The sequence below is a fragment of the Leuciscus leuciscus genome (genome assembly GCF_965113295.1).
Source record: "Leuciscus leuciscus genome assembly, chromosome: 14".
In the NCBI taxonomy this organism is placed as follows: Eukaryota; Metazoa; Chordata; class Actinopteri; order Cypriniformes; family Leuciscidae; genus Leuciscus; species Leuciscus leuciscus.
Genome location: NC_138738.1, coordinates 32,233,427 through 32,255,054, shown reverse-complemented (window position 1 = coordinate 32,255,054; position 21,628 = coordinate 32,233,427). Strand labels below are relative to the sequence as shown.

Here is a 21,628-nt window from a genome sequence, read left to right as displayed (position 1 = left end):
CACACACACACACACAAGTTCATGAATAACTATTCAGATGCCAGAATATGCACATGGACTGAAATGCAAACAGACACATGAGAAAAGATTCAAGGTCTGACTTTTCTTTGTGGAGCTGGCCACTGGTCAGAGGATGTGCGAAATAAACAGTCTACTGAGAGATGGCATTGTGACCTGCTGCAAGGGGAATAAGGTCATGTTATCAACGTCAAATGTAAACACATCTACACACAAGGCTATATTTGTGCACAAGGCTGTGTGTGTGTGTGTGTGTGTGTGTGTGTGTGTGTGTGTGTGTGTGTGTGTGTGTGTGTGTGTGTGTGTGTGTGTGTGTGTGTGTGTGTGTGTGTGTGTGTGTGTGTGTGTGTGTGCTTCTTTGATACAATGAAACCACAGTCCTCTAAATGACTAGCATTTTTTTAGCATGTTACATAATTACTGTGATGAGTCCTTCTTCAGGGCTGTGGAGTAGAAACCCCTTTGGTGCTTACAAAATAAACAGACAAAACGTTTTACCCGTGTATGATAGAACTAAGTTACTACACGTCTGTGTGGCCCTTCTGAGCAAGCAAGTGTTGAAATGAATCAACTTCTGCAGCTGAGACTTTACACACGCTGAGAGAACAGACATCCACAGTAATCTGATTACTCATCCCTCGTGTGATTAGCCGCCAGAAGTTCTTGAAGGTTCCCAGTGCCCTAGTGTTAACTAGTGCACACGTAAACACATGTAGCTTGATCCATTCATGCCCAAATACCAACTTTCTCTCTCACAGCTTCACTCAAACAATTAACTCTCTGGTGCCGTGCTCCTCATTCGGGGGTCACACTTGTGGTCTTCGCAGTCAAATGTGACAGAACCCCTGAAACGTAATAATATTTGTAATTTTGTATTTTGAGAGAATTTTATGGTAATAATATTTATGTAATAATTACGATCCATTTATTGGCATTGAAAATAATCTTTAAAAAATCTAATATTTTTCATTATTTTTAATTAATGCAGTATTTCAGGTTAAAATAGAGGCCTTATGTTCAAGAGCAGACACAGTGTGTGACTTGTATTTTGGATAAGTTACAATGTCTATTTTTGCAATCTTGATGGCTTACAGTCTCACCCTTTCATTGCTGTGTGCTTTTTTTCTTACATTGTGGATGAAATATTGTTTTGTTTTTTTGTTTTTTTTATGTAAAATTTTTCGGTCAAGTGACCGAAGAGCACTGACAACATTCCTAACTTCAGAAACAAAAAATATATTTTTTGATACAAAATTATAGTCCTCAACAAAAAAGCATTTTTATTTGTGAATTTAAAGTTGGCATGAAACGGAAGTTGCGATAGTATTTTCTTCCTTTTCAAGACATATCCATTCCATTTAATGAAACGGCGTCTTGAACAGGAAAAAGTGGATTTAATTTTGTCCGTCTTGGAAACATTGGATTTTTGTGGTTTGTTATTGGTCGATCTCATGTGAGTGACAGGTTGTCCCGCCCTCTCGCCAGTAAACACGTTATCAGAGAACAGGGGCCTGTTGCACAAAACTAGGATAAGGGATTAAGCCAGGATATCTTGGTGATCCTGGCTCAATTGATCCGTAATCCGGTTGCACTAAAGCTGGATAGGGGGCAGGAGGATATGTTATGGTATAAATTACCATGGAGATTTATTCTGTGGAGCTAGCCTGCTCCAGACCAGGCTAAATTCCAGGATCTATTTAATCTCATCCCTAATGTCAGTCAGCAGTCACCACAAATGGAAACCAATAGTTATTACACTGCTCACTATACATTGTTATCACATATAACTAGACCCACTGTCATTATTTAAACGTTTGTGATCATTAATTTCAATCATTTTGGATAAATAATGATTTTTAGATGATGTTGCTATCATTAGATAATTTACAGTTTCCCATAGACTATAAGGCTATATATAAAATGATAGAATATTAGGGCCACAGAGGGGAAAAAAAGACAAGTCATAATATTGTAACCAGTTGTTTTAAAGGAGGACAGTTGTTAAAATGACAGATGTGGGGCATTTCGTGAAATTGTACTTCAGTATGGTTTCATAAACAAAGACATGCTGATGTGCCAGAATATTAAGTATCACATTGTCATAAGTATCAAAACTGTAAAAAGAATATGTAGCTTTTCTGCAGAAAGAACCAGCCTCATAAATGTATGACTTTATCCTTTTTCCTCAGTGTGGCCCTAGTACTCTGTCATATAAACAAATACATATTCCATATGAATATAAAAACACAATGTGTAACATTATGTTCCTTTATTGAATAAGGACAAAACAAAGCAGGTAAACCATCAGCTCCTTTCGAAACTGAAGTCACAGTGACTCTACAAGATGGAAAGCACAGAATCAAAGCATATTATACAAAATGATACATACACATTCAAAGGTCTGTATATAACACACCCTGCATGTCTGCACACTAAAATAAATGCAGGACAAATCCATACACATCAACTGAACAGACAAATGAATGGATGCAGTAGCCTCCCTGCAGCCTTGTATTACACACAGTATACCGCACAAACATCATAAGAGGCCAAATTCGTAAAAAAACGAACCCAAAAAAACCCAAATTCCTCTGCCACCGCAGGACATATTTAACCAAAATTGAAAGCACACATACTAACTAAAATAATTCAACACATATTGGTCCCTCAGCAGCCGACCACTGTCGTCATCATGGAAGATTGCCGGATTGTCCCAGTCCATGGCTGGTGGCACTCTGGGGGCCCTCTCCTTCCTCAGGCAGGCCACATTGTGGAGGACAGCACAAGCCACAGTAATATCACATGCCCTAACAGGGTTGACCCTTAATTTGTGAAGGCAGTGAAAGCGTGCCTTCAGGAGGCCAAAGGTCATTTCAACTCTGGCCCTGGTCCTGGCATGGGCATGGTTGTAGGCCTGCTGTGCTTCCTGGGGGTCTGTGAAAGGTGTCAGGAGAAAAGGCTGGCAGCCATACCCCCTGTCTCCCAGCAACACACCAGAGAATTCACCTGTCAACACAAAATCTCATCATTTTAATATAAATTAAAGTGATTATTATTATAGCTCATCTATTTATTCAATTAAATTGTATTTATATAGCACTTTTCACAATTGTTTCATTCTGTCAAAGCAGCTTTACATTAATAAAAGCAGGAGAAACACACAAAAAAAAAAACGGTGGACAACATAAGAAGCAGAGTACAACGGCTAAGATTAAACCGTACTGAGCGTAGTAACGTTAAATAATAATGTAAGGCTTTAATAATAATTGATCATAGCTTTATACAGTGTGATGGAGTTAATTTACACAATTTCACTCATATCTGCAGTGCATTTCAATTAAAAATGTAACCGTTTCATAATTACAGTACAACTGCGTTTTTGGAGATGTGAATTGTAATTGTGATGTTTCAGCGGAGCGGTGAGTGTGTAATTGTGCACTACTTACGCATTCAGGCGGTCTGCAATACTTTGCCACGCTTTTTCTCTTTGCTTTATCACTGTGGCGGTGTTGCCTTTCTTCTTAATTATATATTTTACCTCCTCGTATGCCTCCATGAGGATTTGTGCTTCCGACGGGGAAAAGTACGCGGCTCTAGTTGCCATGGTAAATCAGTTAATCTGTGATCTGTGGCGGGGTCCATTTGAGTGAGCCGTGAGCGCGCACCTATCCAGGATTGGTTTCACCTGGTTTAATGAATCCGTGTCTGCTCATCCTGGCTTGGTCTTTGTGCAACCAATTAAGCCTGGACGCACATGTTTTGGCTTCATTGAGCTCAGCTGAGTCATTTATCCCGGATGTCTTAATTCTAGTTTTGTGCAACAGGCCTCAGGTGGTTGCAAGTGGGGTTACGTTCTTTTTATTAAAGATTATGAGGCCACGTGATTTTTAAAAATAAAACAAACAAACAAACAAACAAACAAATAAATAAACAAATAAAATAATAAAAAATTGTTATGTACACAAATAAATAATTTATAATTAATACTGCAATATTCCATAAAAAAATAAGAATTGTCCATTTTGATTTCATGGTGACTTAAAGTTCATTTAAATCAATATGTCAACTCAATAGCCTCAAAAACCACAGACAGTATCTCAAAACAGAAATGCTATCTCTTTCCCACACACACACAGGAAACAGATTTGTTGATGTCACAGCACTGGGCATGTCCAGAAGGTACTGACACCACTAGAGGATTACCAACGCTTGTCTTTGCATTCACTGTGATTCTTTACTCCGTTAGTCCTTCTATTATTTAGGAACGGCAGGTGTTTGAGGAAACCACTGACAAAAGACTGTGGTGAGGACATAAAGGTAAGGGCATAAAGGTAAGGGCATAAATAAGATACAGGTGCCGTGCCATACATTGTGAAATGTGTCTAAGGGCTTTATAGCCTACTTTACGTGCGCATCGGTGAGCTAGTACTTAAGTTAATCCTGCTTGTAATGTAACAAACCCCTTTAAGCTGTAGTGAATGTATTGTAAATTTAATTTTGTGAACTCTTCGAATAAAATAAGAGTAACTGAGCAGATATGGGGTAAATGTCTCTGCATAACACAACCAAATGTGTATTTCGGAGTGAATTTACCGAGCGTTGGCTGGCCATATTTGTTAAATGCGCACCAGGTGCACGTGCGTTTGGCGTTACTTGAGTTCGTTCTCATGGGAAATTGACATACATATGCTTTGCCTCGATGATCAGCGGCAGGGAAGCGTGAAGTAACGCTCACGCCCAGTTATGATAAGCCTAATGCTCCAACGAAGTGAACGAGCACCAAACACACCCAAAGGCGTTGGCTGCCCAACATTATTTGTAATTTTCGTCGCTTTCGAGGAACATTTTATTAATTAAGCTGTTTTTTGTTTTCCTCTTCAGGTGGGAATTTGTAATCAGCTGTGATCCGGACGTCATTTTTTTGCTGGTATGTAACAAGTTCCACAAACAGCTAGGGCCTTAAAAGCATTTTTCAACAGTTATCAAAGTTTTGTACATGTTGGTGTGCAATTTAAAACATTGGTTTGTGTTCTTTCCAGGGTGGGTTGGGTGCAAGTTTCAGAAAATTCTATTTACTTGTCTGCTGTTTTGTAGTTTGTGAGGAAATTGTAGGACACAGCTGATTGTGTTTTAATAAAGTAAAAAATTTAAATAATTCTATACATTTCTGAAGTTGGATATTATTTGGAGGGGGCTTAAAGGCAATTAATGTGTTAAAAAACAACAACTAGCTAGTTTTAAAGTTAAAGCAAATCTGAGATATCACAGATTTATTGCTCCAAAGAACATGTTATTTCTTTCTACCTTGTTGTTATCTTGTTATTTCTAACAAGGTAAAGCAACTACAGTAAAATCTGTTTCCATTTCTAAAAGGTTCACAGTCGATGGAACATACCTGGAAATTTCCCCTGTACAGCCCTAGCTGAGACACAGAGGGGCTTTTTTTCACACAGGTTGGTGATGCGATTCATTAAAAAGCATTCTGTCATGAGTGTGTTACAGTGGATGCCATAAATGCCTCTGTTTCAAAGAACTACCACCAGAAAGGCAAATCCTTGAGTGGTTGTATACGGATGGGTTTTTCTCTCATCATTTATTCTAATTGCAAAAATTGTGTAGGGTGATCTCTGAATGACCTAGCAATTTATTTTTCTGCTTCATCAATAGGACAACCCAAAATCTACAGCGTCATCTGTCCTTCATACTACCTACAGCACACACCCATGGATCCCCAAGAAGATCGCATAGACCGGGACATCCCTCTGACTATATTGCTCCCAGGAGGACAGGAGACCACAGCCGCAGTGCATGGCAGGTGAGAGAGAAGGAAAAAGTAAAGGTGATATTGCACATTTTCACCAGTCCTTTCATTGGAATGACTGTCTGGTCCTGTTTTAATCCAGCTGTGTGTGTGTTTGCGCTTGCAGTAAACCAGTTATGGATGTTCTGGTTACGTTGTGTGCTCAACACCACCTCGTTCCATCGGATCATGTCATCAAGCTTATCTCCACAAATCAAAACCACATCTATTTCAAACCCAACTCCATGATTGGCACTCTTGAGTTTGAAAGAGTTGTCCTTCAATCTAAAGGAAGTGATGCTAACCAGAAAAAACCTCATATTCCTGTGGTAAGTTTGATCGAAAGCCATGATTTATATCCAGTGTTGGGGGTAACACATTACAAGTAACTCGATTACATTATAGATTAATTTATAGAAGTAACCCATCTATTGACTGACAGCACTCTTGTCCCCATGTTAAGAAAAATCGTGAGTAAGTGCAGAAGCATTATGTGTAGACTATGATGATTATATATTGTAGTTCTAGACTAAATGTGAGTGGCAGTTACTAATCTCACTTGCAAAAAAAAAAAGTTGGTGTTCCTCGAAATGAGTAAAATAAGTGAAATGCAAAATCACAATACTACATAAATACACAAACCTCCAATAATTAAATATGTTAAATAAAACAAATATTTGTATGCATTTAATCTCACTTTATTGACCAATATACTTGCTGCTGACCTTTGATTCAGCAAAAATGACTTTTAGATTTCTTGTATTTATTGATGAAGTAAGTGTTAAACTTTCTTCTCCTCCATCCTATTCTTCTGCAATCCAGAATGGCAGCACAGCTGAAAGGTTTGTCTGAGCGGCGCTCTCTACTGTACACGTGTGAATTTGCATTTCCTTCAGTTCTGAGGCTTATTGATTTCACGTTCGGTGTGAAGGGGCCTTTAAATTTGCCCAAAAATAGAACTTTTTTGTTATTTAAAACAGCCCAGGAGAGAAAAAGTAACGCAAAAGTAACTAAGTGATGTAATTAGTTACTTTTTAAGGGAGTAACATGATATTCTAATACATTACTTTTCAAAGTAACTTTCCCCAACACTGTTTATGTCCATCTTATTTCATCATTTTATCCTGATTTATTTTTTTTTAAATTTGAATTTTTTTTTTTGTCAGATATCAAGCAGTTTATCTAAGGTTCTGTATACCCTTATGGTGCATAAAAAGTGCACGTTGCGGCATCTGAATTGTCATACTTGCCTAGTAGGTCACTCAGGTGTTGTTCATTTACTGCTTCATGAATGCTGCTATTCAGACATCATACTCTTTTGATAAACTTCTTTTGTGCATACAATATTGTAGAGAATCGAGCATATTGTGACAGAGCGTCTGTCTTCATTGCTGAAAAATCCAGCATTGCTGGTCACCAAAAATAGGGTGTGTTTTGCATTCTGGAATCAGCATGGGATGCTGGTGAACCAGCCACGTTTTGCTTGAGAATAGCATGACTATGCTGGTCCACCAGCTAGACCAGCACTATACCATCTGGACCAACATGGAATTCGTGCTGGATTTTTCAGCAGGGTTGTCTTTTGTCACATTAGACCTGTCATAAGTTTAAATTGAACATTTAATTTTCCAGGCAACAGTTCGTCTTCTGATAAACTACAAGAAGTCCCATAAGGCAGTAGCACGGGTCAATCCAACAGTGCCGCTGATTGAGTTAATTCCCACAGTGTGTGAGAAGTGTGAGTTCAACCCTGATGCCACCGTCTTACTAAAGACATACAATTCAGAGGAAACCCTGGATCTCACCAAAACACTGAATGACTATGGAATCAGGGAGCTGTATGCCAAGGAAATGAAAGGTCAGTAAAAAAGGAAAAATAGGGCAGTGTTAAAGCACTGTAGTGTAATTATGTAACACTGTTGCATACTACATTGTACTATAAAGCTTTTTTGTTGCGTACTAAAGTAATATAAATATTTTGGAGTTGAGTTTGATATTTTTTTTCTTCTTAAAGTGGTACCAACGAATCCTCCTGTTGATCCTGTATCAACTCATAAAGGTACCAAGCTCCAGTCCAAACATATGGAAGCTTGCTTCCGCCACAGAATATAAAATAAAAAAGGTAATTGCGACTTTTTATCTCACAATTCTGACTTTTTATCTCAGAATTGTGTGATATAAAGTCGCAATTGTGAGTAATAAAGTCAGAATTGTGAGTTATAAACTCGTTTGCGACTTTATACCACGCAATTCTGATTTTATATCTCCCAATTGCGTGTTAAGTCAGAAGTGTGAGATATAAAGTCTTTTTCCTTTAAAATTGGACTTTATAACTCGCAATTGAAAGTATATATCTAATAATTCTGAGAAAAGGTGTCAGAATTGAGATATACAAATTTGCAATTGCGAGAAAAAAGTCAGAACTGTGAGTTTATATCTCGCAATTGTGAGAAATAAAGTCAGAATTGCAAGATGTAAACTCGCAATTGTGAGATAAAAAGTCGCAATTATCTTTTAAAATGTTTTATTCTGTGGCGGAAACAAGCTTCCATACAAAAAACTAATTTTGTATCACAAAAATATAATGTATCTCTTTAATATAGCACTGAACCAACCATTTCTGCACTGTTCAGATTTGTCCACAAAAGTATACGTTTGATCTATGAGGCTTTTGTGTGTGTCCAGGTGGTGTCAAAGAAAAGAGCCACAGAGAGAAGGGAAACAAAGGTTTCTTTGGTTTATTCAAGAAGAATAAGAAAACACCTGAGCAGGTTTGTACACCTGTCAGTCTGTCTGGTTTTGCTGTCTGTGCAACCTGCTGGTTGTCATATTCAGGAAACGATGGGGGGTGGGGGGGGGGTATCATAACTGAACTGTAACACTGTAAAACACTTGTGCAAGTCCACCCATCTGTCTCTGCATCTGTTTATCTTTCAGATTGCCTTTGCATCTGTTTGTCTGGTCTCGTGTTTATGGACATTAATGCAATTTGCATATTGAAATTCATTTCAAATTTTGGCTCTTATGTTTTATTTATTTCTTTTCCTTCAGGCTGTGACTTCAACCTCTCCTGAACTGAACGGCCAATGTGCGGACAGGGTGAATGGTCTTAACGGCTACTCGACCTTACCCATGGTCCCTGCCGACATGGCAAAGAAGAGACCTGCTCCAAAGCCTCCTATGACGGCGTCCCAGAGTGTTGCCTATGGACTTCACACCAGAGACTTTTCTGACCTATCAGAAAGTGACTCTGCTGGCAAACAGGTGGGATTGCTTTGGGCTTCTACATACCAGTCCAAACCTGAATTAGCTTGTGTGTTATTCATTTGCTGATCAGCTGGTTTAGCAATGAAATGGAGGTTTAAACTACACTGTTAACATTTAAATTGGTTTTATTTTATTTTTTGTTTTGTTTTTTTGACTAAACTTTAGCCCTATTAAATTGAGTTGTATTCTTGGTCCTCCAGTATTCATATTAGTATGCATGAATGTTATTTTAGTTTATTATATATATTTTAATATTAGTATTAGTATTTATTAATTATTTTGATTTGGTTTTTGTTTTAATAAAAAAAAATGTTTTATGTTAGTTATAGTAATTGTGTTTTGTGCTTTTTATCAATTTTATTTGTTTGTTTTTCACAGGCTTTATCATTCTTGGCTTTATTTTTATTTGTTGGTAGTTTCTACTTTATTTTAATTAAATTTAATTTAATTTAAATTGGGATTGGATTGGATTGGTAACTAACTGAAATACTAAGCACTAAAATTACTAACTGGAAATAAATAATAAATAAACCTGAACTAAATCTAAAAATAAAATAAAAATAAATTGAACCTAAATAGTAGTATTTAAAAAAAACGAATAAAAATGACAAAAGCACATACAGTAACATTTTCAAAAAATAGCTAAATAAAAGTATGCATAAATAATATAATAGTGTATAAATGATCACACCAATGATAGAACACAAACTCATTAATTGGCAGGATTGCCACTAATATTTTCAAAAATAATTTAGTTTCTTACAATAAATTAAACAACAGTTTTTATTTCCCATATGACAATTTACTGAATTTGACAAGCAATGTAATGAAGTTATGTGATGACTACAGCATATTATAGTTTAAAATTGCGTAGTGCATACTGTTTCACTTTAAAGTCCCCGTGAACCGGAAATTGCAAATGACCTTTCTCCAGTGTTGTGACGTATTTCTAAGTGAAACGGAATATTGAACAGAGGGTGGGGTTTTACTTTAGCGCTCCTCCCCTCCATCTCTTGCTCATAGCAGACTAATGGTTTGAGGGGAGTGGTTAAGCGTTTTCAACCCAAGCCGTAAAACTGACGTCATCAGAATAGGAACGCCATTCCGGACCGGAAATAACTTTTCAGATTTTGATTTAAGATTACCACGGCAAGCAGTTTTTTTCCTGTGCATTAACTTGCACGGATTAATTGTTCACCACAAGACTAGTAATATGCGCTAACAAAGTAAATGGGGTCAATTTAGATTTCATGTCGACTTTAAAGGGATACTTCACCGATTAGCATTAAGCTTTGTATCAGTAGAAACCCGGTAGTATTTTCGAATGACCGTGCTTCCCTCCCTCATGTCCCCCGGAGCTCGTTCCGCATGTTTTCAACCTGCCCATAGGGGGTTGCATCTCACGATAAAACGGCGTCTTTTCAGTTTCGTGTCAACTATAGCCTAGTTGTAAAATGTTTCCGATACTGCCCTCTGTAACCGGTAGGCGTGGTTTGGGAGTGGCCTCGTTGGGCAGCGAAGCAAGTGCATTCTGGGAGTTGTTGTCTTTCATCCACATGAGCCAAAAATACATTTTTCAGTCTAGAAGGCACCAACTTTTACACCAACAATAATTTCACATTTCTACTACATAAATGACCCAATTTAAATACACATTCATCTTTCCAGCGGTGAATATAAATATATATAAATATAAGTAATTTATTTACTGTGTTGTATGCATGAAGCAGTATGTTAGTATTTTATTCCAAACATAACCTCTGTGCTTTGCTCAGGGTCTGCTCAGTCGTATTTCTTCTACTGAGTCCTCCCTTAAAAGGACTAAACGGAGAGCTCCGCCCCCACCGGGTGATGGCCCCGCCTCATCCAATTCAGATAACAAAGGTATGTTTTCATTTTTATATCTGATTTTATATCTTTTGTTTATACATATATATTTCAGACTATATAACTTTAAGTTATTTCAGTTTGAGGTATTTGAGTTTAATAATTTTTTATTTCCTTTGGAGAATAAAAGCTTTCATACATTTGTTCATAAGTATCAAGCTGTCAGTTCTGGAAGGTCACGTTAGTCATGCTGAAATCAGCTGACTCTCAGCTGATCCACATCTACCTATAGGAATACGACGCCTATCACAGCATACATATATAAGCTCCTTCAGTATTATCAGCAGCTATTGCGTTCTCAGGAGCGAATTACCCTCCTCCATCCCCAGCTCCACCTCTCGTCAGTCAGGATTTGGCATTCTGATTCCCCTTGAATCAGACTGAATTCTCAAATTATGTTGTACATTAAAACAAGGGGGGTTATCGCTGCTCTCCCTGCTCTTATCTATGCTAGGCTGCATGGATGTGCAGGGAGTTCTCGCCCAGAACAGAACCATACCGCCAATCCAAACTGTATGCTAATTGTCAATCTTATTTGACGATAGTGGTCCTGACAGAAAATGCCGTTTTCTGTGTTAATGCATTTGTGAATACTTGTGTGCCTGCTAGTCCTAGTTAAATTGTCAAATTACCGACAGTAGCATCCAGTAATGCAAACTACTAAATTTTTTTCTCAAATATGGCCATTTTTAATTGAAAATATGCTATCGTGATTCATGTCATTCCTAACTGAGTGTGACGAGACAAGAAACGTTTTATGCTGCTTCTTTTTTTACATATTAGGCATACAATAGAAAGTACATGTGTGCAAATTTTAATGCAAGTATTATTTGCAAATGGGTCAAAATAGTCCCCCACCCCCAATGTTCAAGACATGGGCTGCATCCAAAATCGCATACTTCCCTACTGTATAGTAGGTGAAAAACAATATGTGACACAAGAAGTATATCTGAATTCACAGTACTCATAAAAGAGTTGGCATAAAGTCCCAGGATAACTTTCTACTTTCAGCGAGATTCTAAAGCGTGCATAAGATGGACACTTTACTATCCCATGAGGCAACGGGAGAGGATTTATGAATGCCAGTGAATAGTAGGTCACATGATAATGATAACATGCTGAATGTAGTACATCCAGATGACATTCATACTATATAGAACATACTTTTTTTAGCTACCGTGAAGTAATTACTTATTCAAAATAAGTACCTACTCAAGAGTATGTGATTTAGGGCGCAGCCATGGTTACATCCTTGTCATAAAACTCTTTTTTTTTTTGGTTTCCCCCAGCTGTTGGATTAATTATTTGCTCTTGTTTTACACTGTCCTACCAGGAGGGGGCGCCTAACAGGCAGCACATCCTTTCCTCTTCTCCTCCATGCTTGCTTCTCTGTTCCTGCTCTCGTCGGTGATGGGCTTATTTTCCTCTGTTTTTACATAGCCTTTATGTCTTATGCACATTGCACTGAACTCTGTCTTGTCTGTTGTTTAATCAGCTTCCTTGTTTAATGTCACTCTCTCTGGCTTTGACCGTATAAAGGTTTAAATGTAATGTGATGTTCAGTGTTTAGCAGGCAAATCTGTTGTGCTTTCTTACAATAATTGTGCCTTAATTCAACGAGGTGTATGGCTGCTCAGTTAGACACCGCTCTCAAGATGGTTGTAATCAGTCTTTGATATTTTTATCCACATAATTGCAGTTCAGCTTTATTAAATGTCAATCATGTCGATGTCTTTTAAGATGTTAGGTCAAAAGGGATGCTTTTAAGAGTTTCTTAAATTATTCACATTTCAGGAATTCTAAATGAATTAATCAGCCACAAATATTTTTCTTTTTTTTAAATAAAGCTGTTTAGTTTTGTTTTTTGCTTTTGGTTATAATCATTTTAATGTTCTATTTGTCTTTAATTTTCTGTGTGCTTGTCTTTTGTGTTCTTTTTCTTCAGAATTTTAAGTTGTTTGTTTTTGTCTTTTGCCAAATTAACTTTTGAAATTCAATTTGCTAATACTGATTCATATTTGAATAAATTAAATAAATATATACTGTACACTTTGCTGTTTGTGTTGGTGCTGTATTAAGAGGCTACAGATGAGATGGTTTCACAGATAAACACAAGACACACTTTTCTGTGTCTTTGTCATAACACTTTGTTTCGCTTCAGTAGATGAAGCTCAAGGGGGCAACAAGCGTTCAGACAAACACAGAGCTCGCATGGCTGACCGCTGCCCTGCAATCGCTAAAGTTATGAGCGAACTTGCGCAATCTCTGAAGGCACGGCAACAGAGAACGCTGTCTTCTGCAAAGTATGTTCATTTTGTCTGGATCCAATTATTCATGATAATTGATATTTAGAAATGTTATTTAATATAGAAAAGTGTTTCAGTCAGATAATATCAGCCAGGAAACCATTTCACTGTTTTTATTTTTCTAAAATTGAATGTCTTCCTATTCAATTTCCTCTTTAGTTCTCCTATATCCCAGAATCAACCAGCAGAAGATCCGTCTACGGGTTTGTTTTCGGAGCATCACACCCCTGAGGCTGAGCTTAAGGCACTTCCTGGCTGTCAGCTGCTGAGGAGCCCCTCTGAGAGAGAAGGTTTGACCACCTTCATCGTGGTTCCCCAGAGACGTCAACAGAGCAGGCAGTGCTTAGATCTGCCACTGGCATTACAGTCATCCGCTGCTACTAATGCTGAGGAAGACCTGAGTCCTGGAGACCCCGATGCCATTGAGACCCCCACCACAGAGCTTTTGGAGGAACTCCCATCTGAACTTGTCAGGAATGGGGGCAAGGGTTCAGACAAAAGTGAGCACTTATCAGAGGTTCTACAGCACCTGGAGAAAGAGAATCACGCTTGGACGGACATTGAGAGTGAGAATTTGGAGCTGAAATATGAAGAGGACCAATGTATTCATGAGAGCTTAGAATCACTACATTGGGGCCTAAATAATCCAGAATATTTAGATAGCAAAATGAATAATCTCGAACTAAGAGACAGTAAAATGAGTAATCTTGAACTAAGAGACAGTAAAATGAGTAATCTAGAACTAAGAGAGAGTTGGGTTTGTCCTTCGAAACCAGCTAATACACTTTCTGACAGGTCACCAATCAATCCAAATACAGGTCTTGTTGAGCGAGAGGAGATGGAAGAACATGCTTTGGTGGAGACTGAAGAAGAGATGGACTGGGTAGAGCAGTACAAAGAGAGGAGAAGGAAGTTTCTAGATGGTGATAATGATGGATTGAAACAATTTGATGTTTGGGGAAGGATTCAAAGAGAATATACTAACTTGCAAGAAGAGAACGCAATGCAAGAAATGGGTTTTCCCTCACCGCCGCCCCCTGTCTACTGGGATGAGAAGAGCGGTGAATACAAAGAGGATATAGAAAACAGGAATGAGCAGGAAATGCAGTCCTGTGATGACCAATGGTCAAACCTTGATCTAAGTGCTAACTCAAAGCCCAAATATGTGCCTTACCAGCACTACTCCAAACCAAAAGCCCACTCTACACAAACTAACCCTAATGCGTACACCCCTGGTGCTGAAAACAATTGCAACTTTACTCCAGAACCTCACAACACCTTGAAATCACATTCAAGCTTTGACCCTTGCCCTCCAGCAGCAGTGTCGCTTTTTGCCTTGGCTGTATTTCAGAAGGCTAAGCGTTCCAAACCAGGGCTGGATCCCAAATGCTCCAAAAGATGGGAGCTGCCCATGCACACACAGTGAGTAAACTGATTTTAAAAAATCACTGAAATATTAATCGAAGGTTCTTAATAATATTAATGAAATCATCATTTATATGTTGTGAATAGTTACAAAGATTAATTGGCAAATTACGTTCCACATTCAAATGTCTTTGCGTTCCATTGTCAACCAACTTCTTGACCCTCACATGTTTGATGGAACTTATTGGGCCAAAACATACAGTATACTACTGTTCCAAAGTTTGGGGTCAGTAATTATTATTATTATTTTTATTTTTATTCAGCAAGGACAAATGATGTATTCAGATGTATGAAATTGATCAATGGTATATAAAGACTTTTTTTTTTAAATGCTGTTCTTTTTTATCAAAGAATCTTGAAAAAAGTTATTTCAAAATATTATATTAACTGAATATTAAGCATCACAATCGTTTTTAACTGAGATAATTAGAAATTTATCTTAAGCACGTCAGCATATTAGAATGATTTCTGAAGTATCACTGAAGACGAGTAAAAATGCAAAAAAAATTTTATTTAAAATGTATTATTTCACAATTTTACTGTTTTTACTGTGCTTTTGATTTAATTTTTTTTAAATGCAGGCATTGTGAGCATAAGACTTTAAATAACATAATTTTTTTTTACCAACCATAAACTGGACAGTGTTTATCTTTTTCGTCGGACAGGAAACTAACAGAATGAAAAGGATGTATAGGCCTTTTTCAAATGTATTGGTTAATTCATTGTCGGAAGGGCAAGGTGTGTCTGGGTCAGGGAATGAGGTGTGTGTGTGTGTGGTTTGTAATGTAAATGACGTCTGACACTCATAATAGTCTCTTTGTTTATTTACTGGGGATCTTCCTTCCTCTAAGCATGTTTTATGTGTGTTGCACATGTGTGTTTATAGTTATTGATGCATTCTTTCATGCATTCCAGAGTTCATAGCCTGAGTATGTTTTGTACACTGCCGTTCAAAAGTTTAGGGTCGGTAAGATTTTTTTTAAACGTTTTTAAAAGAAGTATTTTATCCTCACCCAGGCTGCATTTATTTAATCTCAAATACAGTATAAACAGTAATAATTTACAATAATTGTTTTCTGTTTAAATATATATTTTTAAATTAAATGTATTTCTGTGTTGACAAAGCTGAATTTTCAGCATCATTACTCCAGTCTTCAGTGTCACATGATCCTGCAGAAATGATTCTAATATGCTGATTTGCTGCTCAAGATATTATTATTATTATTATTATTATCAATGTTAAAAACAGTTGTGTATTTTTTTATTGGATTCATTAATGAATAGAATGTTCAAAAGAACAGCCTTTATCTAAAATAGAAACTTTCGTAAAATTATACACTATATACAACATTATATAATACTTTTATTCAGCAAGGATACATTAAATGTATCAAACGTGACCATAAAGACATTTTATAATATTACAAAAGCTTTCTATTTCAGATAAATGCTTTTCTTTTGAACTTTCTATTAATCAAAGAATCCTGAAAAAAAAAAATTCACACAACTGTTTTCAACATTAATAATAATAATAATAATAATTAATGTTTATTGAGCAGCAAATCAGCATATTAGAATGATTTCTGAAGGATCATGAACCACTGAAGACTGGAGTAATGATGCTGAAAATTCAGCTTTGCCATCACAGGAATAAATTACATTTTAAAATGTGTTAAAATAAAAAGTTATTTTAAATTACTTTTTTCACAATATTACAGTTTTAAACTGTATTTTGGATCAAATAAATGCAGCCTTGGTGAGCAGCAGAGACGTCTTTTAGAAACATTAAAAAATCGTACTGATCCCAAACTTTTGAACGGCAGTGTGTGTCTTTATGAAATTTGGAATGACGACGTAATCCAATAAAATGTTTAACATCATATCTGTTAAATATTGACCAAATGTGATGATTTTACAGTTTCATGGTGAGATTTAAATGGGTTAATTGATGAGATTAATCACAATTCTTTTCGTTTGTCTTATTAGACTAATAATTTTATATCTAACTTGCAGAAAGATGTGACTTACTATGGTGTCTTTTTTCCCCAGGTAATTGATGGTCATTCTGAATATGGGAGTGAAGAAGAGCTGGACACACTCCTGTTATTTAAACTCCTCATTTATCTTATCATATGATTATTTGATTCTATGTTTTAATCATTATGGATATTTTGGTTGGATGAGGAAAAACTGTTTGAACGCTTAATCTGAATTTTCCTGTTCTGTCAACTGATTTTCATGTGTCCTGAGAATGCTTTCAGAAAGAGTGAATTATTTTTTTTTTTTTAGCTTTCTAATTGACTCTCACAAGAACAATATTATGCTGAGTAAACTTTGCCCCAAACAAATACACTTGGGGGGGGAAACATGCATGTATTCATATAAGTATATATTTTGTATGAAATGAAAAATAATTCTTATTTTTTTTAAAGAAATTAGTCCTGAGAAACTTGCCTGGATACCATTTTCTACATTTTTGTCTTTTGTATTTTTGAGCATAAGTAAATAAAATTCACAGGCAACGTATGATTCATCATTCAGATTTGGAGAACAATATCATAGCAAAGACAGAGAGTGGGTGGTGATGTGTTGTTAAACACCAAATAGCACTATGAAGTGTTATACTGTATGGTAGATGTCATCCAAAGCCATGCGCTAATGGAGAAATTAATGTTATCATTTACTGAAAATCTTGCTGTGCACTATAGCTCTTAAGTCTATTATGTGCTTTTGCAAATTTAAACAGCAAAAACCATACTATACAACCATTATGCTAAACTAAAGGGTTGTAAATGTTTTCTGTGTGCTAAGTGGATTGTTTGTTAGCATATTGCTATGTGTTAATTGGTAGCCCGTTCTGGTGCTAGATGGGCTGCTTTTGTCTACAGAATCTATGATATACTTATCCCTAGACATAGGGTCCCAGCAAGTAGGTCTATAATACTTGGAGAAAGCTGATAGCATTCCCATTTATATCAATGGCATTTGCTCAGTTGTTTCATAAACTCCTGGAAGTACATGACCTGGAGGCTGCCATTTTCATTCACTCAGAGATTGATCACTCACTGTCGCACAATCTTTCAACCATGTTGACCTGCAGGAGACGATCATATCTAGGTGTAAAATGTTTGCTTGTAAACTCATTAGAGTAACTGATGTTCACTAGGGGGCAGTATATACCAATAACGATAAGAGCTTGTGAACCGTGTATTGTGCATGTGTCTTTTTGTCACAGGTACTGTAGGCATGTCAAACACCTTTTTCCTCTCACTGATCCTAAAGTAACTCGCGTACTGTAGCCTATCTTACGGATCCTTTCAACTCTCATTTTTTTAATGATAAACACAAAGGTCAAATCACAAAAGAGCTTTTCAACCAGAGACGCAGTGTTGTTTTTAGATAGGCCTACCATTCATTTTCTGCTACTAACATTTTTTCTGCGTGTCAAGACAAGTTTTATAGACTTCATAAAATTGAAGGAAAAAGCTGTCGGCGTTGCTTTATTCTCTGGGCAGTCAAATACATTAAAAAGGATGAAGTTTATTTATCTTCCTGGCTTTTTGTTTGAAGAGGACTCTCTCAAGGCCACAACAGCTTGCAGAGTGGTTGCATCTCCACCTTTTAGACCTTCAGCCATTTCAGATTTTCCTCTTATTTTCAAGGCGTGTTTTCCTGCCCTCTGAGACACCTCTCCGTGGTGTGTAAGAATAGTTTTCCAACAGGCATGGCTGATTTAATAGGACCCCGCTAAGCACAACGAGGGGCTTTTCATCAAATTGGGCTATTGAAACCCACGTGTGGCCGTAAACACTGCAGGTATATGTTTGCTATAGCCGATTGGGGGTTAGGTGGGCTTTATTGGTCATCTGACCTATGCATGTTTTCTATTTTATAAAGCTAGTTTGATCTATATGTGTGTAAGTATGCTGAGGGAACTGATTGAAATGCTCTCACATTAAAATATGCACCTTGTGCAAAGTCCACTGGTGGTGCATGAGATGGAGGAAGCGTCTAGTTCTCCCTGGTGGACTGGTGCCTTTCTCACCTCCCTCATCAGTATTCCGGCAAGTTTGTGGCGCGCATATTCCTACTGGTCACTGAAGCCAGATCAGCGCTCCCCCAACCCCCGCGCAGCACAGACACGCACACTCATGAATACTGATCACCTAAAGCCCTAATTAACAATCAGAGCCAAACTTATTTACATAAAGTCTGTCTCAGATGGAACAGGCCTCAGATGAAGCTGTCAGACAGATATCTGCACTTAAAAATCCAGTGAAATCTGTTAGACTTTGATGGGTCGCTGAGTTCACTGACAGCAGCTTAAAAGTAACGGTTTTGGACTGTGGTATTAATAATGTGCATATAGTCCGTATCATAATATATCTTATCTCTGTGAAAATGAATAATGAAGAAGATATTTTGAAAAATAAAGGCAACCAAACAGTTGATAGGCCCCAATGACTTCCATTGTATGGAGGAGGAAAAAATACTATGGAAGTCAATGGGGTCCATCAACTGTAAGGTTACCCATCAAAATATCTTCTTTTGTGTTCAGTAGAAGACAGAAACTCATACAGGTTTGAAACAACTTGAGGGTGAGTAAATGATGACAGAATCTTTTAATTTTTGGGTGAATTATCCCTTTAAGGTGTGTTCGACTTCAAGAAGTGGTGTGTGCAAACTGATCGGTGTGTATGACATCAAAGTACTGCGTCTGCGAGAGTGATTCGAAAGCGTCAAAAGCTTTATTTACGGTAATTACGTTTGTCTTACTCGCTTGCAGCATTTCTGACAGCGAGTGTTATGGTGGACGAGCGAACACTATAATTATATAGTGTATACACTATAAGAAATAGTTGTGTCACGGAATGTAGTTTTAAGTTTTTTAAGGCGAGAATGTAGTTTGTTTAAACTTCAAATATGCGGTTTATTTATAAAGATAGCGGACAATTAAAAAGTTGCTTCCACGTTTTTGGAGATGTGAGCTCCAAGGTGTCAGCGGCCATTCAGAACTGCCTTAAAGGGTTAGTTCACCCAAAAATGAAGTCATCCTAGGTGTATATGACATTCTTCTTTTAGAAGAATATAATCGGAGTTATATTAAAAAATGCCCTGGCTCTTTCAAGCTTTATAATGGCAGTGAATAGCAGTTTCTGTTTTGAAGTCCATAAAAGTGCATCCATCCATCATAAAAGTCCTCCACACGGCCCTGGGGGTTAATAAAGGTTTTCTGAAGTGAATCGATGTGTTCGTGTAAGAAAAATATCCATATTGAAAACTTTATCGACTAAAATAACTAGCTTCCGGCAGATGGCCGTACGCATACTGCGCAAGTCGACTTGCCCCACAAGAGTAACCAGTGACATATGTAGGACGTTGGATGTAGGAGTATCGTAAGTAGACGCCTCTCGCGGTTCAAACAAACAGGGCTGGGACATTTCTCGTTAAAGATTGTTGTTTTAGACTTCTAATTCGAGACTGGTGTTTTGTTTTGCTCTATCCTCTGCGCTTCAACGTTCGTCATTACGTTGTGCGTCGGGTCAGGGGTCACTCTTCCATCGTAAATTGATGCGTACGGCCGTCTGCTGGAAGCAAGTTATTTTAGTCGATAAAGTTTTAAATATGGATATTTTTTTTACACGAACACATCGATTCACTTCAGAAGGCATTTATTAACCCCCCTGAGCCGTTTGGAGGAATTTTATGATGGATGGATGCACTTTGATGGACTTCAAAACGGAAATGGCCATTCACTGCCATTCTAAAGCTTGGAAGAGCCAGGACGTTTTTTTTTTATATATAACTCTGATTGTATTCATCTGAAAGAAGAATGTCATATACACCTAGGATGACTTGAGGGTGAGTAAGTCATATGGTAATTTTCATTTTTGGGTGAACTAACCCTTAAACAGCTGCCGAAACAGTGGCCTGGTAAGGAACCAAATTGAACAGCATTGTCATTGGAAATCCCCATATCCATTGAAAGTATACTATGACAAAGATACTTTCCTATTATGAAAATGAGACTGACCTGAAGAATGAATGCTGTATCAGATGCAGGTAATCGGACTCGCTCATCCGATCCCTTTCTCATAATACTCTACTCTACATAGTCATTTTAACATTTAGCTTATACTGTAGCTTGAAAGTATTTTGATTCTGAAAGTATTTTTCTATTAATTTCTCCCATAAGAAGACTACAATTACATCATTCGCGATGCTTCATGGGAGTGGGTGGAGCTAAACAAGAGATATTTTGGTGTCTTTTGCTGCTTTTCACTCTGATTGGTGGGATTTTCAGTACAGCATCATGGGTAATGTAGTTTTTTTACCGCGGATGTTTAATGTTAAACACGATTATTTTAAAACTAATTTGACGGCTTCAGCACAATCAAAAACCATCGATTAACCACCTTAGCTCACAATAAGGCTGTCTTTAAAGGTTTAGAAGTTATCGTTAAAAATCAATTTCCCTATGGAGAAAATGAATGGAGTTTTTACTTCTGGAACCCAACTGTTGCACTATATAGCTTTTAACTTCAATGAAGCAACTCAGCGTGACATTTATGCCTGATTAGTAATGGAGGCTTGGGCTCAACTGTTAAACTGTCAACTTGAGATTTGAATCTGTGCTATAAGATATATAAGATATATTATACAAACTGTTGTATAAACGCACTAGTAGTCGTATTGCATATAGCTTTAAAATATTATTTTACCCACCTGATACTATATAAGCAATTTTCATCTGAAGGTATGCCTGACCTTTCCGACTGTCCACAAATGTCAGTTAGGCTTTCAGGCACGGAGCTGAGTTTCTCTTTAACATTGCCTCCCACAATCTCTGACATTTCCTCTGATGTCACCACATTCTAACCCCCACAATGCAGTGCGGATGGCCTCTCCTCCCTGCCCTTACCCA

General features: G+C 37.3%; 1 protein-coding gene and 1 long non-coding RNA gene across 3 annotated transcripts; one reads left to right on the top strand and one right to left on the bottom strand.

Moving 5' to 3' along the window:
- Positions 1 to 2,272: 2,272 nt before the first annotated feature.
- On the bottom strand, positions 2,273 to 3,816 carry LOC309513898. Its single transcript, XR_014211553.1, has 2 exons — positions 3,465 to 3,816; positions 2,273 to 3,024 (listed from the first exon to the last, which is right to left on the bottom strand). It is a non-coding gene; the product is annotated as an uncharacterized lncRNA (long non-coding RNA).
- Positions 3,817 to 4,181: 365 nt separating this feature from the next.
- On the top strand, positions 4,182 to 17,225 carry cobll1a (cordon-bleu WH2 repeat protein-like 1a). 2 transcript variants are annotated; one of them, XM_082189749.1, is made up of 13 exons: positions 4,182 to 4,335; positions 4,900 to 4,945; positions 5,392 to 5,471; positions 5,686 to 5,833; positions 5,946 to 6,147; positions 7,451 to 7,676; positions 7,833 to 7,877; positions 8,504 to 8,589; positions 8,870 to 9,082; positions 10,861 to 10,969; positions 13,137 to 13,275; positions 13,438 to 14,700; positions 16,753 to 17,225. In XM_082189749.1, exons 4-13 carry the CDS (start codon positions 5,742 to 5,744, stop codon positions 16,754 to 16,756), a joined length of 2,379 nt encoding a protein of 792 aa, XP_082045875.1. In that variant the 5' UTR covers positions 4,182 to 4,335; positions 4,900 to 4,945; positions 5,392 to 5,471; positions 5,686 to 5,741; the 3' UTR covers positions 16,757 to 17,225. The 2 variants fall into 2 exon arrangements, with proteins under 2 accessions (XP_082045875.1, XP_082045874.1); XM_082189748.1 differs by having other exon boundaries at positions 13,134 to 13,275.
- Positions 17,226 to 21,628: the final 4,403 nt, after the last annotated feature.

Coding starts and splice junctions, on each gene's coding strand:
- cobll1a (XM_082189748.1), top strand. CDS start 5,742: ATGGATCCCCAAGAAGATCGCATAGACCGGGACATCCCTCTGACTATA. Junction 7,878..8,503: donor TCCTGTATCAACTCATAAAG/GTACCAAGCTCC, acceptor GTGTGTGTCCAG/GTGGTGTCAAAGAAAAGAGC. Junction 10,970..13,133: donor ATCCAATTCAGATAACAAAG/GTATGTTTTCAT, acceptor GTTTCGCTTCAG/TAGATGAAGCTCAAGGGGGC.